General features: G+C 40.9%; 1 protein-coding gene across 2 annotated transcripts in view; it reads right to left on the reverse strand.

The window, feature by feature from the left end:
- The window catches only part of LOC136256981 (bis(5'-adenosyl)-triphosphatase enpp4-like), a 72,420-nt gene that overhangs the window by 597 nt on the left and 53,985 nt on the right, over positions 1–17,838 (reverse strand). For both annotated transcript variants that reach the window (XM_066050071.1, XM_066050068.1), the window contains exons 19-23: positions 10,176–10,233; positions 9,980–10,125; positions 1,034–1,157; positions 924–986; positions 148–277 (exon numbers count right to left, since the gene is read on the reverse strand). In XM_066050071.1, coding sequence (XP_065906143.1) covers positions 148–277; positions 924–986; positions 1,034–1,157; positions 9,980–10,125; positions 10,176–10,233 — 521 coding nt within the window. The remainder of the gene's footprint in view (positions 1–147; positions 278–923; positions 987–1,033; positions 1,158–9,979; positions 10,126–10,175; positions 10,234–17,838) is intronic.

The following is a 17,838-nucleotide window of genomic DNA, read 5'->3' on the forward strand; positions in this document are numbered from 1 at the left end:
AAAAGTGGCTTGTTGAATTAGCACTCTGAGTGGTTATAATTGGTACCCAAACTTGTTAATTCCTGTAAATTTTTGTGGCACGGTACCAAATATAACCATCTTTGGTGTTAATGTAACAAGCCATTTTTAACAGTGTGATAATCTCACCTGTTATAATCCTCATCATCATCCCTCATCCCATCATGATTATCATCGAGGATTGACCCACTGATCACGTATATTGATGAGTAGAGTTTGGACCATCTCATCAATTTGTTCTCCAGTGGCTGCCATACACCTTGAATAGTGTTAACAATATGTACCGGACTTGTACTGTATATGTACTCTGAGGTTAACAACTATGTTGTTGAGGTCAGTGTAAGATGTTACATACACAACATATTACAGATAAAGTTATAATTTTAGTGAAATAAACTTGTAGTGTTTTAGTATAGTGACATAGCCCCCAAAATTAGCCAAATTGTGCACTTTTTCATAAAAGCATGAAACTTTCTACTATTTCTCATGACATGCATTTTTTGATATAGTGCCATAACATGTTAATTACTGCCTCAGGGAGCTAAAGACAGAAATGATCAAATTTCTGGACAAAAATGGTCATAACGGTTACCAAAGGTCAAATCTGTTATTAAAACCCTGTATAATTAAAACATGATACCTTGCTGAAAGTAAAGGTCTTGTTGAACGAAACAACTTGGTTTCTATTTGAAGTTAATAGGTAATTCCATTTTGAAGTTATGATTGCTTTTATCATAATTTTGGAATGAAATCACCTATTAAAAAGTAAGTTGTTTCATTCAATAAGATCTTCATTTTGGCACCATGTTTTAACAAGTTACTTATTGCCTCAGGGAGATAAGGATCAAATTTCTGGTCTAATGATTTAAGTTTGATATCACATGATTACAGTCCTACCAACACACCTTGATTAAAACTCTTCAGTTGAGGGACCATACCAGAATAATATTGAGTGAACTCTGATGAGCCTGTAATGATAATATTAATGAGGGGCTGATGAACAACTACCACTTACCATAGTTAGCTAATATTCCAGCCACATAGCCATCAGTGTTAAAATGAGAGCACTTAGCTGACTGGTCTACATGTAATCTTGGGTCAACTCTGGAGCAGTTTATTACATCATTTACTGGTGTGCTCTATATAGGATAAAATGTTGTGTCTGCAATACTTAAGAGATTTAATAAAGATAATAATATTACAGATTCAGTATATGTTCAATTGTGTTTTCTGCACACTAACAGCAGTTGAACCTTGTAGTTACTGGTGTGTGATCACCTAAACAAGTCACAGCCCTGCACACTAACAGCAGTTGAACCTTGTAGTTACTGGTGTGTGATCACCTAAACAAGTCACAGCCAGAATGGAAACTTAATAATTGCACTTCAACTATTAACATGTCTTGATTATCCAATATGTTCAGAACCACTTTCATTTGGGACCACTATCATTTGGGACCACTATAGGACTATCATTTGGGACCACTATAGGACCACTATCATCATACCTCCAGTGCAGGAGAAATGACTACTTCACATACATACCCTCTAATTATATCATTACATAATCTTCTTTCCAATTCTACATGCTTCTAACATTGAAGAAGAAATTTTGAACAATTTGCACATTGGAGCCACATAGTTTTCAAAGGTTCTATGGAGAACTGTTTTGATACAGCTGGAAGATCATGTAGGTGATCACCATAATATATCAAAGGCACAAGAGATCATGGATTACCATTATTTGCTTTGTGTAAAACAATTTTCATATGCAAAACTTGTACAAAAATTTCTCACAAACATTTTTACACTACTTTATAGAGCAGTCATTCATGTGTACCATACGAAAATATTACATGAAATTTTTACACGAAAATAAAGATATATGTTTACTGTCTTTTCTGACTCTTGGAAATTTTTGCTGCATGAAATTTTTATGGTTGTATACAAAACAAGATTTTCATAATTTGTTTTCATGGTTTCAAGCCAAAACAGGATTTAATTTTCATGGATTGCATACTTGTTGAATTTGCTTCTTGGCTCTAGTAGAAGACATAACAGGAAATAGAGTTGTCTCGTGTGTTTGAGCCATGACTAGCTATGAGGAATATATTATAAGCCAGCTAAGCCAAGCATTGTGATGAGCAGCAGTCAACTGTTGATTGTGTTATCACAAACTGACCTGAAACAACTGATCCCAAGTGCTATTTACAGCCAGTCAGATGGTTAAGGAAGAAAGTGTGGGTGGATATATCAAGCTTGACACCAAGAGAGAAAGACAGAGCTGTTGTCAGTGTTTACACTACAAAACATGCAAATAAGGCATTGCAGCTGCCAACAGTTATGGTATGTAGCCAACAATCGCTTTGCTATCATGAAGGGGTCCCTACAGATTCTCTCCAGCTATCCTTATAGATATGGTAGCTAGTCATGAATGCAGCAGCTAATCATGGTGAAAGAATTCATCGTATTTCACCAGCATGTAGAGCAAAATAAGTCACACACTAAAAAATTTTCACAGACTTTATTTTCTGTTTAGCATGAAATTCATGAAAGTTGTGTTCCATAAAAATTTTCACATGTACGGTAGTTGTTTCAAAGTGCTGTATGATAATGTAGAATGGTCAACAACACCAACAACAGACTGACAATAAACACATACACAACAATTAATTTTTATCTTACTTCAATTGATTAAAGGCAATGTTTCTGAAAGGTATGGAAGAACAATACTTTCAAGGTCTTATCCTGCCTTGTAGAAAAAAGATCTAACTAAATGTCACTAAAGGACAGTAAAATAATGAAGTCAAGAAGTGTGGACATTGGGAATGAATCTGACCAGGAAATGTGTCAGCACTTCAAGAGTTACAGAAGTGTCTAAAGCTTCTACAACCCCTTAATCCTACAGTACATAATTAACTTGTAGGGTACAATGATGTATGTAACATGGAGCTGTATAAATGAAGGCTCATGTAAACTATGTATCCCTTAGTACACAAACTGACCTGGAAAACGTGGACACCTTGATGATCAGGACACCTTGATAATCAGGACACCTTGATAATCAGGACACCTTGATGATCAGGCCACCTTGATAATCAAGACACCTTGATAATCAGGACACTATTGGTTGGTCCCAAGGCAACCCAGGTGTAATGACTGAACAGTAACTCATTATATTGTATTGTAACGTTATGTCATAGTAAGTGTGTGCGCATGTATGGGTGTGTGTGCTGAGCATCATTAAGAGTGAACCGCGTGCTTAGTAGTACAGAATCAACCCGGTACCTATAAGTATTTCACAGTGGAGGTCCTACCGAGATGGACGACGGAGACACTCACACACCAGAAGATTTGACGATAGAGAAGTCGACAGTACCGGGGGAGGCGGAAAACCTCGCAGAAGGTCACAGTTTACTTAGTGAGGAGTATGGAGACAAGGATATACCCGAAGGACCTACTTACCCCTTGAATTCGAAGCGACTGAAGGTATGGCAGCTGCAACGGATCGCCCGGACTCTACAACTTCCGACGAGTGGAACCGCAGCAGTTACAAGGCAGCTAGTGGAGGGTAAGCTTACAGAAATGGATAGAGAGCCTCGGAATGTTCAAGTTGTTGTCAAAGGCACGGGTGAGAATGATCCAATGTTTTTAATTGATGAAAATGGGTTGATATGTGTTATAAAACCCGCACGTAACCCGATTTCGCACGTGAGTCAACCGGTTGATGATGCGCCGCAAATAGGGCAACGCAGTGCACTGCGCGAATCGGGTAGTGAGATAAATGAACAGCAATTGAAGTTGCAAATTGAATGCTTACGAGTGTCCTTGGCAGAGGCGGAAGAGGCAATAGCCAAGGGGAAGGAGGAAGCAAGAAAACAGAGCTATGAAATCACACAGTTGCAAGAAGCCTTAGCAAGAGAAAAACAAAAAGTGAAACGAATTTGGAGGGAGAAGTGCGATCAACAGTTGGCCCATGAAGAAGCTATTGATAGTAAAGACCTAGAAATAGCAACATTGAAGACTCGTTTACTTTCACAGACAACTAGTCCACTGCATGAAGAACATAATAGTCCTGATGGTAGCATGTTGACTAGTACCCCAGCCCCATCATATCATCGGGGGAAGGCTCCACCCGTTGACCAATTCAGTGCCGAAAATGAAGATGAGCGTTGGGATGATTGGCTATCCTCATTTGAGAGAGCTGCAGAATGGAACGGGTGGACCAATGCTGAACGCCTATTGCAGTTAGCAGGGCACTTAAGAGGGAAAGCAAGACAAGAATTTTTGTTACTATCTGAAAGAGAAAAAATATCGTTCAAAAATGCTGTGACTGCTATGAGATGCCGTCTGGAGACCGGTAGTAGAACCTTAGCAGCACAAGATTTCAGGCATGCCACTCAGGGGTTCCATGAGCCAGCTTCAGATTACATATTACGTCTCGAAAAGATCTTTAGGAGGGCCTATGGAAGAGATCATATGACGGATGAGACACAGCAAACTCTACTGTATGGCCAGCTGCAGGAAGGATTGCGGTACACATTGATGAAGTCCCCTGCTGTCTCTGGTGCTAGGAATTACCAGGAACTTTGTGTTGCAGCAAAAAATGAAGAGCGGCGGTTGAACGATCTCAACAAGAGGCAACAGTATATGCGGAACAGCACAATAGATGAGTCACAGGACCGCCAGTTACCCAAGCAATACAGACCTACCACAAGTACAAGGTCATCCCCAATTGATGGTTCCCCCTCAGTGAACAGGACACGCCCACTCCCTTCTAACCATTCCTTGCCACCAAGACGCTGTTACATCTGTAATAATACTGGCCATATAGCCAAAGACTGTAACAAGACTGGGAAGTCTGAAAGCACGGGCAAAGCCAATCAAGTACAAGTCACAACAGAGGCATGTGTGAACACTGACTGTATGTCCCCTGTTAGCAAACTACAGGTGTCACCACTGGATCTCTTGCTTTCTGACTCTGAAGATGAAGATGTGATCCGTGAGGTGAGAATTACTGATAAGGGCAGTGAATCTCAATGTGTTGATGTCCAGGTACAAGGTGTTCCTGCAGTGGGGATAGTAGACACCGCAGCCGATATTACCATAATGGGAGGGAGTTTATTCAAGAAAGTTGCTAGTGTAGCACGACTATGGAAAAGAGACTTTAAAAGTGCAGATAAGGTTCCCCATGGATATGATCAACGCCCATTTCAACTGAATGGAAGAATGGATCTGGACATCACATTTGGAGACAAGACCATGAAAACGGCAGTGTATATCAAGATGGATGCAGTAGACCAACTGCTATTGTCAGAAGGTGTATGCCGGCAGTTGGATATCATATCGTATCATGGCGATGTCAAAAAATGTAGGGGAGCAAAGCAAGGAGCCACACACCATATAAAAGTTGTGAAAACTGTCCATGTCCTTCCTCATCAAAGTGTCATGGCCCAGGTACATGTTCCTGGTAATTGCCCACTGTTGGTGGAAGATAGCTGTCACTTGCACGAAGCTGCGGGCCTGCTGCTAGAAGATACCTTGGTTAAGCCCAATGCAGATGGACTAGCATATGTAGTGCTCTCAAACCCCATGGGGTGTTCTGGCCATGTGACTGCCGGTACTACAGTTGGTATTGCGGCAGAGGTTCAAGTGGTTGACAAGGGTATTACAGAAGTTCCCATACTGGACAAGAGTACTCGCTCTCCACTAGTTGAGGATGCATCAGCTGTGTGCAGTGTCACATCAGAAATGGATCGTAAGGGAAGATTACTTGAGCTAATAGAGAAACCTAGCTTACTGAATGACCAACAGACTCAGGAACTCCTTGATTTTCTCACCAGTCACCACACTGCATTCAGCTTAGATGATTTGGACAGGGGTGAGACTAATCTGCTTGATATGGAGATTCACACAGGTAATGAATCTCCTAGAAGGGTGCCTATGCGCCGAATGCCCCTTGCGGTTCGCCAGGAGGTAGCCCGACAATTGCAGAAGATGCAAGACACTGGTGTGATTGAGCCATCAAGCAGTCCTTGGTCAAGCCCAGTCGTTATGGTGCGTAAGAAGGATGGCACACTACGTTTTTGCGTAGATTATAGGGAACTGAACAAAGTCACCAAGAAGGACACCTATCCATTGCCACATGTGGACAACCTCCTAGATGAGATTGGAGACGCTCGATATTTTAGTACGCTAGACCTGGCAAGTGGGTATTGGCAAATTCGTGTTGCCCCTAGCTTTCGAGAAAAGACTGCCTTTATAACTCCTGAAGGATTGTTCCAGTTTCGTGTGATGCCATTTGGGCTGACCAATGCACCTGCGGTCTTCCAAAGACTGATGCAGTCAGTTTTGATGGGGTTGAACCCAGTGGGAGGAAAGCATTTCGTTTTTGTTTACATGGATGATGTATTGGTATTCTCTGAAACTCTAAAGGACCATCTGAAGCACTTACAGCTAGTGATACAGCGAATACAAGATGCAGGATTGAAGTTAAAACCTAGCAAGTGCCACTTTGTACGTGAAGAGATTCAGTTTTTAGGGCATGTATTAACTCCAAATGGTTTGAAGACAAACCCCAAGTTAGTAGAATCAGTCACCAAATATCCTAGGCCACAGAACATTAAGGAAGTCAAGCAATTTTTGGGGCTGAGTTCGTATTATCGCCGTTTCATAAAGAATTTTGCAAACATTGCGCAGCCGCTACATGCTCTTACTCGAGGTGGAGTAGATTTTCACTGGACCGAATATTGCCAAGAAGCATTCGACAGTCTTAAACAACATCTGACAACAGCTCCTGTATTAAGTTACCCATCAGTCAATTTTCCGTTTACACTTGAAACCGATGCTAGCATAAGAGGAATTGGTGCCATTCTCTCCCAGGCACAAGATGACAGCTTAGTACACCCAGTGGCATATGCTAGCCGGTCACTAACAGCAGCAGAACGTAATTACAGTATAACAGAACTAGAAACACTGGCGGTTGTGTGGGCTATCACACACTTTCACCCCTACTTGTACAATAATGCTGTTACAGTGTATACTGACCATTCTGCAGTGCCGGCCATACTAAACACTCCCTCTCCCTCCGGGAAACATGCACGGTGGTGGTCAAAAGTATATGGAGCTGGTATACAGAAGTTGGACATCATCCACAGAGCTGGGAAGACCAATACAAATGCAGACGCTCTTTCCAGGAATCCTCAGTCTTCAGCTCCGAAGGAAGGCATCGGAGAAGATGAACTACAAGTAGCAGTAGTAAATACTGAACCTGTGTCCAACATTCACACTCTCTTACAAGCTGAACCAATCACTAATACAACTACCTCCTTTCGAGTGGAGCAAGAAAAGGACCCTTACCTACAAGACATCATTAATTTCATGGAATCAGGTATACTTCCAGTTGACACAACCCAAGCAAGAAAAGTTGCTATTCAGCAGCCGTTGTTTACTATAATTGACAACATTCTCTACTTTGTGGATCACAAAAGGGATGATTGTAGAAGGATAGCTGTTCCTACACATTTGAGAAACACAATTTTGGAGGAGGCTTATCGGGGTATTATGTGTGGACATTTTTCGGGTAAGTGTACATTCAGCTTGTTGGTTTCCCATTGGTGGTGGGAGAATATGTATTCTGATACCATAAGATTTGTGAGTAACTGTCCTGAATGTACTGTCACAGCAGGAGTAGGCAGACATAATAATCCGCCTTTGCACCCAATCCCAGTGAGTCGCCCTTTTCAAATAGTAGGTATTGATATTATGGAACTCCCCAGACCAAGAAAGGTAACAAGTATGTTGTTGTCCTACAGGACTACCTGACTAAGTGGCCATTAGTCTACCCTACGTCTGACCAAAAGACACTGACTCTTGCTCGCATTCTGGCAGAGGATGTTATTCCTTTTTTTGGTGTACCAGAAGCACTACTTTCAGACAGAGGAACAAACCTTCTCTCGCACCTCATGACTGACCTATGTGCCTTACTGGGAATAAGAAAATTGAACACCACAGCCTACCATCCTGAGTGTGACGGGATGGTGGAAAGGTTCAATAGAACATTGAAAGCCATGTTACGTAAGCACGCTGCTAGATTTGGAATGCAGTGGGACTGCTATTTGTCAAGTGTCCTGTGGGCATATTGGAACATCCCCCATGCTAGCACAGGGGAAAATCCTCATTTTTGTTATTTGGATGGGATCAGAAAAGCCCCACAAAAGCTGCATTTGCTCAACCAACACAACCTATTCCAAGTACTATAGAGGACTACCGTGAGAAAATAATATTGTCCTTGTCATCAGCAAGAGAATTGGCTCTGGACTCAATTAAGAAGGCACAAGACCAATACAAGCACTACTTTGATCGTCGCTCAAAGCAAGTTGACTACCGGGTAGGAGAGTGGATCTTCATCAGATTTCCAGCTGAAGAGACGGGACGGAACAGAAAACTGTCACAGCCCTTGGCACGGACCGTATCGAATACTTTCACGAAGAGATCCGGATGTGACTGCTGCCAAGGTTTACTTTCCCAATGAAGGACAAATACAGGTCCACCAGCAGAGAGTATGCCAGTGTCCACCAGAACTTGTCCCTGGTTGTTACTGGTATGGGAAAGGACAAAGGAGTGCTGGGAGAACTCCTAGGTAGGTGGAGGACTTGCAGATAAGGCTATGCAGTGAAATAGAGAGGAATGCCAACACTACAGATGACAACCCCACCTATGATAATGCTGAAGTTAACCCTGACAAAGATGACGATGTAGTTGATGATGTAGATGATGATAACATAGTTGAAGACAATGAAGAATCCGCTGAGCATAATTTAATTGGAGATGACAGTGTGTCCACGGACAGTAGCGTGATTTTTAGACATGTGCCCCAAGATTGCCCTTACTCCCTGAGGAGCAGCATATCAATTCCCCTCAGATTCAGGCAATAGCTCGGGACGAGCTTCATTCAGAGGAGAGAGTGATGTAATGACTGAACAGTAACTCATTGTATTGTATTGTAACGTTATGTCATAGTAAGTGTGTGCGCATGTATGGGTGTGTGTGCTGAGCATCATTAAGAGTGAACCGCGTGCTTAGTAGTAGTACAGAATCAACCCTGTACCTATAAGTATTTCACACAGGTGTAGATGATCTCCCTTGTTTCCTTGCTTTTGTGTGTTTTCTTGCTTTTGTGTGTTTCCTTGCTTTTGTGTGTTTCCTTGCTTTTGTGTGTTTCCTTGCTTTTGTGTGTTTCCTTGCTTTTGTGTGTTTCCTTGCTTTTATGTGTTTCTATAATCCTTACTCAAACATAAAATTTCTTTGCAATTGTTTGCAGAGGCCTATAATTAGGAGGGGCTGGGGGTCTAGCTTGGTGATGCCATGGCCTAGTTGTAAGTTGAAGACCAAAAAAAGGTCATTACCTGTTGGCAATAGTTGCCCTCTACCACTAGACTATATCTCCTTATTTATAACTACATACGTAGCTTGCTACACTGCTCCTCAAAGAATACTGTGACTGCTCTATTAGAGTATCGCGATCTTGACTGCTCTATTAGAGTATCTCAAATGATGCTATTAAGCTAGGCTCTCCATCACAGTTACAGTTAATTTTAGGGGGGCTATGCCCCCCATAATTTTTTTCCAGGGGCTGCAGCCCCCTTGTATGCTGCCGCTGACCTACTTCACATCAAAGGAAAAACTGGAGCCAGACAGACATAACATGCGTCTTGACTTATAAATATTGTTGTTGCTTCTTTTCAGCTTTGTTTCACTCGATGCACACACACACTGCACACTACACAGACACACCACACACATACACACAGAGTCGCATGCATGCAAACAACATACACACACACACCACACACACACACACACACACACACACACACACACACACTACACGCACACACACACTACACGCACACACACTATACACGCATGCACACACTATACACACACAAACACACACATACGCTAATCCTAAAGGCCACCCATAATGGGATGTGTAATGTAGTACTGTATTTGATGACTTGTTGTTGATCAGTGAGCTCACATGATCCAGTGCCTCCTCCCCCAACAGGCACTCCTCCAAATAAGTGATAAGATTGATAATGTATAACTATGGTAACATGTTATAACAGTTATAATAAAATAGTAGCTAGTACTAACTTTGTTCAGTTGTCAAGTTGAGTTTTAAATCTTCAGCAATCAGTTGAGAATCATTATACTACAATAAGACCACCAGTTGACATTATAAAATAATGCGAGTTTTAAATCACTATGTAACAGTTATTGGTAACACCTTATGATCATACAAGATGAGACCACACTATATATGTGACCAGATCTGCAAAAACCCAACACAATCATGCACTGTTAAGTTCTGTTTTTATATATGTGACCGGATCTTCACATGCAAACTTTTTGGGGAAACTCAAATGAAAATTTCAACAATTGTTTAAAAATTAATTTTTTTGTACATCTGGATAAAGCAACTATTAAACTTTCTTGTTGTGAAGCTTTACACCCAAAGCTTCTTTTTCCTAGGAGATATGGATGATTTTATCAGACCATGTAGTAATTTCACATGCGTGGGACACCAATAAACTTACAAATCAGGTGATTTGTTCAGGTGTTGGAATGGCTAAAACTAAGTCTTAGACAATGATAAATGCCATTTAACTGCAGAAAAGTACCAAGAATACTTAGTAAATTGTCAGAAATCTTTTTAAAATGGTAGGAATGGAATTATACATAAGCAAAGTGATTTGTCACCCTTAATCATTCACATAACTCAATGCATTACTACTTAACACAAGTAAGGTTGTAATGTACAGGACAGTAAATCGGTCATATCTCTGGAATGCTTAAAGATATTAAGCTGAAATTTTAACACAAGATAGATGAACACCCAGTACCTCATTTAAGCTATAAAACAGAAAATTGACCAATGTGCCAAAAAGCAAGATCAGGTCACATATAATCCACTTAGGCAAGTGTATGCTTTGGCAAGTTTCAGTCTTATATAATATGTCGATGACTTTTGGAGCTACAGCCTTACAAAGTCTTACATATGTCGATGACTTTTGGAGCTACAGCCTTACAAAGTCTTACATATGTCGATGACTTTTGGAGCTACAGCCTTACAAAGGAGCGACGACAGAAAGATTGCAAGTATAGGGAAAATAAATTACAGGCACTTGCTAAATGGTTGTAACTTATGCATAGAATGACATAAGGAGTTGAAAGTTTTACTATCATGTTTGCCATGAATAGGGGAATGGATTACTGGGTACGGTTTTCCTTGCATCACCTTTCTTCACTACATGTAAAGGCAAAATCAGTGAAGAAAGATCAATCTCGTAATACTATCAGTTTAATGTGACATAAACAAATGCCCATAACTTCAGTATCTTTGAGTGTACTGCAATGAAATTAAGATTTTGAACTCCTCTTGAGTAGGTAAATAAGATTATATCCAGGTTTTTATTGTTAGATCTTCACTAAGAATAAAGGGTTCAAAAAATTTCTGGAATTTTTTAATACCATGCACAAGTATTTCACCCCATTGTATTCAATGCTTTATGCTGTAAACTTATAGGCTATTGTAGATCCAATCACAACATATGGTAACAATCTAACAATGTCAATTTGCATGACATTGTGACATCCATTAATAAATTAGATCTGACTTGGAGGAGTGGCACTAAAAGATAAAAAATCTTTCTGCTGCAACATATTAGCCATTATAGTATTCAGAGTTCATTTTATCTACTAACATATTGCGTGGTAATAGAACTATCTGGTATGTACATTACAACTATAGTGTATTGTAAAGTGATGGTATAAATGTTTGGTGGTACTTTACACATTTAACAATCTTTGCTGCTTAGTTAACATGTTCAGTGCTCAAATTGTAAAATAACATGAAAATATACTAATTTCTTAGTATGAAGACTGGAGGGAGTGAGTTAGCTAACACTTTAAGGGTTGTAATTTTAATCACCAGAGTTGCGAGTCATTAATAAGTATGTATGAATGGTGTTTGTCTCAGCATCTTACAAGCACAAAGCAAAGGTTACATATTCCTTATGCCTCAAAGTCAGTATTTTGGCTACATCTAGCAGTCTCACTTCTAGCTCTTGAATTTCGGAGGTTAATAGATTATATGACAATAGACTATCGTGAAATTTATTACTGTATACTATAGCAGTAGACTATACATGTACTTTACATGACTGTTCTACGTATTAGAATGTGTGAATGACTGTTCTATTAGAGTAAATCCATCTGGGACCATCCTGTATCTGTATACACTGTACACTGTAGGAATAGTTTGAGATAGCTTTCATTGTTTTACCTGTGATATTAACTGTGGAAAGATCTGTTTAATGAGTTTTACACTATATTTTTAAACTGCTGCAACTTGCCAAGCAGCTAACAAGGTATACTATTCTTAAAAAAATTAACAAGGTATACTTCGTATACCTCTGTATACCCTTAATTCGAGCATGTCACATTTAGTACTATAACATGTTATTATACCTGACAAGATGGACAGAGAAAATCATTACAAGTTAACATGTCACATTCAGCACTGCTATAACATGTTGTTACGTACTAGTGTTGTTAATTTAAAAATAAAATAGGGATCTATGCAATAAAAAGTAGTGAAACAAGAGATGAATGATGATATTGCAGCATAGCTCAGTGGGAAAGTCCCTACTTTGGCAATGAACAAATTATAGCTAATGTGCTAAAGTAGGGACTTTCCCACTGAGCTATGCTGTAATACTATCATTCATCTCTTGTTTCACTACTTTTTATTGCATAGATCCCTACTTCATTTTTACATTAACAATTATTAAAATACTAGTTTGTTTAGTTTTTTTGTAGCACAGCTAGTTATAGTGTAACTTGTGACTGTTCTATTAGAGTATCATACATGACTGTTGTGTTAGAGTAACTATTGTATTAGAGTGATTGTTGTATTAGAGTATCTCGAGTCAACCAAGGGGTGTGCAGCTAGCTACCCCAATAAGGAGTGAGGTGATCTTGTTTACTGTTTCTAGATTGCTAAGAGGTGTGGTCTCCGCACTCTATCACACCTAGATCTTTATTCGATGGGCATGGTCACAAACCTATCCCAAACGGGATCCCAATTACGAAGTTGAAGACATCTAGCTAGTACCTCTTATAGTTGCATTGGGACTGAAGTGCTTTTGGAATCCAGCTCTGCAATGAATTCTTTGGCATATAAATATGCTGCTGAAAGAAAGTGTTGATACGGAAAATTAACGCCTTGATATGTTTTCATTGGATGAAGAAAAAGACTAGCCATGTATCTCTATGATCAGCTTCTACGTAAGCATGAACTCATAACCCCATTAGACGCTAAGATACTTGAAGCTACCGAAGAAGACGAGGCCACTGAAGCTGAAATACTGCAAGCTGAAGAGATAATGCCGCGATATCAAGCCAAGATAACCCACTGCTTACGTAAGTTCTATCACTGTAAGAGACACAACAACCTCTCCACGTGCACCTCCCCCACCTACCACCGAGTGTCAAACAGATCATGCAAGCACTGTTACCCGTCTGCCTAAGTTAGGATTACCACAGTTCAGTGGTAATCCCATCCTGTGGCAGTCATTCTGGGATACCTTTGAAGCATCTGTGCACAATAACGCCTCCTTAACTGGAGTACAGAAGTTGAGTTATCTTAGAGGCCAACTACAAGGAGAAGCAGTTCGTGTTATTGCAGATTTCCAACTGACTAATGCTAATTACCAACACTTCATTGACCTATTAAAGGACTGTATTGGTCAACCACAAGGCTCACATGCAAGCTTTAATTGACATCCATAGTCCTAGTGGTACACTCAACAGCCTACATGAGTTTCATGGCACTATTGAGGGGCACATCCGTAGCCTGGCTTCATTTGGAAAATCACAGAACACTTACAGCAGCATACTTGTCACTATCATTCTTGGGAAAATTCCACCCAAGATCAAACAGAACCTAGCCAAGGCACATGGGAGACAAGAGTGGAAAATTGATGAACTGCAAGAAACCATCCTCACTGAAATTTACATTCTTGAGGCAGGATCATTGTCACAGACAGACGCTCATAATTCTACCTTGCTACCGACTGCATCGTTTCATGCTGCAGCTACTATCAAGTCTATTGGTGGAGCCAGAGATAAACTGCAGTGTCCATTCTGCAAAGGCCCACACTACCCTTTTGTGTATGTGTGATGTTATAAAGGACCCAAAGCAACGCTCAGATGTAGTTTGTCAAGAGAAGCTCTGCTTCAATTGCTTGGGTTCACAAGGTCTCCTACTATAATTCCAAGTACAGATGTCACAATTATAGGCGTAAGCATTACACAAACCTATGCAGTTATGAGCCGCAACCCGCTGGCCAACATGCTAAGTCACCTATTGGACAGTCCTCACAACCTACACACGTTGGACAACACCACACTGGTGCAGTCTCACGTCATCCCATTCCACCAGTTAATAATACACAGCTGCAGATCAGTAATCTCCCACTAACAAATCCTGTGAACTCTTACACAACTGACACTACCTCATTGTCCATGACTTTGCCATCATCCTGCACTACATCGAAAGAGTATACTTACTCAAGACTGCTATAGCAATAGTCTCACATGGGAACAGAAGTACAGTAGCCAACCTACTATTTGATGAGGGATCCCAGCAGTCATATATCACCCAAGATCTGGCCTGCTCCTTAGTGCTACAGCCTTATCGACATGGAGACATCAGTATCTCTTCCTTCAGAGCAAACTGTCAACTTAACCGCAAGATGGATGTTGCCATGATCAACTTATTGGCCAACGATAGGCATGCTATACTGTTGTCAGTGCTATTTGTACCACGTATCGCTACACCACTACAGAACACTACCAGCATCAGCATAACTCACTTACCACACCTACAGAACCTCCAGTTGGCCCATCCACTTTCCGCAGAACAAGAATTTGAGATTTCTCTATCAGTTGGTGCGGACCACTACTGGGACATTGTAGGAGATCACATTGTAAGAGGAGGAGAAGGAGGAGGACCTACTGCAGTGGCTTCTAAACTGGCCATGGGCTACCTTCTCTCAGGACCAGTGCAACTAGCTAACACTCAACACCCAAACATCAGCACTATGATGTTAACAGTCAATCAACAATGTGACTTTGACCTTGGAACCTGGAGTCCGTAGGAGTGTCAGTGCTGAAGAAGATATGTTACAACACTACATCTCTTCATGTGTCACCAGAGACCCTGATGGGGCTTATGTTGCCAGGTTTCCTTGGCGACCCAATCCTCCTATTTTACCTAACAACCCCATTATTGCTCAAAACAGAACACGTCAAATGCTTAAACGGCTGGCTAAGACACCAAACCTACTGATGGTATACAACAGCATCATTGTTGAACAAGAGGCTAGAGGATTTTTATTGAGTGTGTAAAGCAAACAGATAATAAATCCAATATCCACTACATTCCACACCATTCGGTTGAGAAAGACTCGCCAACAACTCCTATATGAATTGTTTTTGATTGCAGCTGTCGGAAATCATCTGGATATCCATGTCTCAATGACTGTCTGTTGATTGGTTCACCCATAGGTGGATCTTAGGGGGGCCAAGGGGTGCTGTGCCCCCCCCCCCCCCCCCCCCCCCCCCTGGCACTTCTCTTGCCCTTCTTGGACCTACAGTACTATATTGATACCAGAAACAGGAATCATGAATTCACGCTGTATGCAGAGGTATAGAAAGCCAATGGGCAAATAGAAGACAACAGTTATAAATGTACTTTACAGTTGTAGCTAAACTGTAGCTACGCTGTAAAGAAAGTGAGGCAAATAAATTGAAATTTTTGTGCTAAGATCAAGATACCCTAATAGAGCTGTCACTACTCTAATAGAACAGTTGCAATTCTAGCATCATCAATTTACAATTTTCACAAAACATAACAAAACTAGCTACTCCTTATTTTGATTTAGTGTACACTTTGCCATCAAACAGGTTTGTCTCAGATAGGCTATCCAATCTTTGTATGCATTGCAAAGCATACACTTTGTTAGCTAAGTGCTATCAAAAATGCTCTCAAATTCAAACCTAGGAGGTCTAATTTTTAATATTTTTCTCCAACTAGCTAGTCTTAAAAACTGCATGCCCATTATTCAACCAGCTATATGCTGAATATAGCTATTCAAATGAATATATACAACTTGTGTACTAGAATTCCATTCTTATCCTCTTAGTGGAATAAACACCGTTGTGCACTAAAACTTCTTGCCCCCCCCCTTGGCCCCCCCTGACAATGTCTCCTAGATCCGCCTATGGGTTCACCCTGTGTTAGCGATATATGCTTAGGAGTCATCGTTTTGGAGTGTCTATTGACATAGAGAAGGTGTTCTTATACGTCCGTCTACATCCCAATGATAGAGACTATACTCGCTTCTCCTAGTTAACCGATCCTACTGATGTATCCAGCCAGTTTTGTACTTATTGGTTTAATGTAGTTCCATTTGGTACAACAAACTCACCTTTCATGCTCAATGCTGTTTTGCAGTACCATCTTCAGCAGTACAGCATGGCCATTTCTCATGACATGTGATCAAACCTGTATGTAGACAATGTCATAACTGGTGGTGCAACAGAACAAGCACTCATAAGCTACTACAGAGAGGCAATATCTATAACGTCCAGTGCTAACATGAATTTGCGCAGTTAGTCACCCAATAGTACTGAGTTGAAGACAATTGCAGTTCAAGACAACGTCAGTGATGACAGTCAGTCAGTCAGTCAGTCAGTCAATGTACTAGATCTGCGATGGAATCCCACAACAGAAAAGCTCTCCCTAGCAGCCAAACCCACTATTTTGGCACATGATCATCTGGTGATTAAAAGAGAAGTCTTGCAAGATCTTTCCGAGATATTTGACCCACTAAGCCTTGCAGCTCCAGTAGTCATCAGAGCTAAAATATTGATGCAGAAGCTGTGAATATGTACGGTTGCTTGGGATGAGCCCTTAGATGAAGAGATCCATAAAGAGTGGATAGACATTGCTTCTGACTTGAAGTCAGTCACTGGACTTTCTGTCAGTAGAAGGTACTTTTCTTCAGCTTTCGTGCAACCAGTGCTACACTCATTTGTTGATGCAAGCCCGAAGGCTTACGGTGCTGTAGTATTTCTCACACAGGGTGATGGAGTATCATTTGTAGTAGCTAAATCTCATGTGGTACCCCTGGAACAGCTCACATTACCACACTTAGAACTCATGGCGGCATTGGTTGCAACACGTTTGACTCACTTTGTGGTGAAGGCAATTCCCCTTAAAGACCCATCTATCTTTGTTTGGTCAGACAGCTAAATTGTATTACACTGGGTGAATAGTCGCAAGCAACTACCAGCATTTGTTCGTTACCGCATAGCTGAGATTCAGTCACCACTACCAACAGCTGAGTGGAAATACTACCCCACCCTGGAGAACCCAGCAGACTTGCTTACAAGGGGAATCACCACATAGGCACTGATGTTATCCACATTATGGCAGCATGGACCAGCATGGTTCACTACACCTAACAGATGGCCCTCCTTTGATCAGCCAATTCTAGCGTCCCTTCTTGTTGCAGCAGCAGTAGCAACTGAGTTTGTTCCAGCTGAACCTATCACTCCTACAGTTGGTTTACATTGTGTCATCATGCTAGATTGCTTCAGCACTCTTAGTAAGCAATTAAGTGTAGCTGCTTATGTGTTCCGCTTCATAGATAACGTAAGAGCTCAACCAGACCACCAACGCTATGGA

This window comes from Dysidea avara, chromosome 5 (assembly GCF_963678975.1).
Source record: "Dysidea avara chromosome 5, odDysAvar1.4, whole genome shotgun sequence".
NCBI classification, from domain to species: domain Eukaryota; kingdom Metazoa; phylum Porifera; class Demospongiae; order Dictyoceratida; family Dysideidae; genus Dysidea; species Dysidea avara.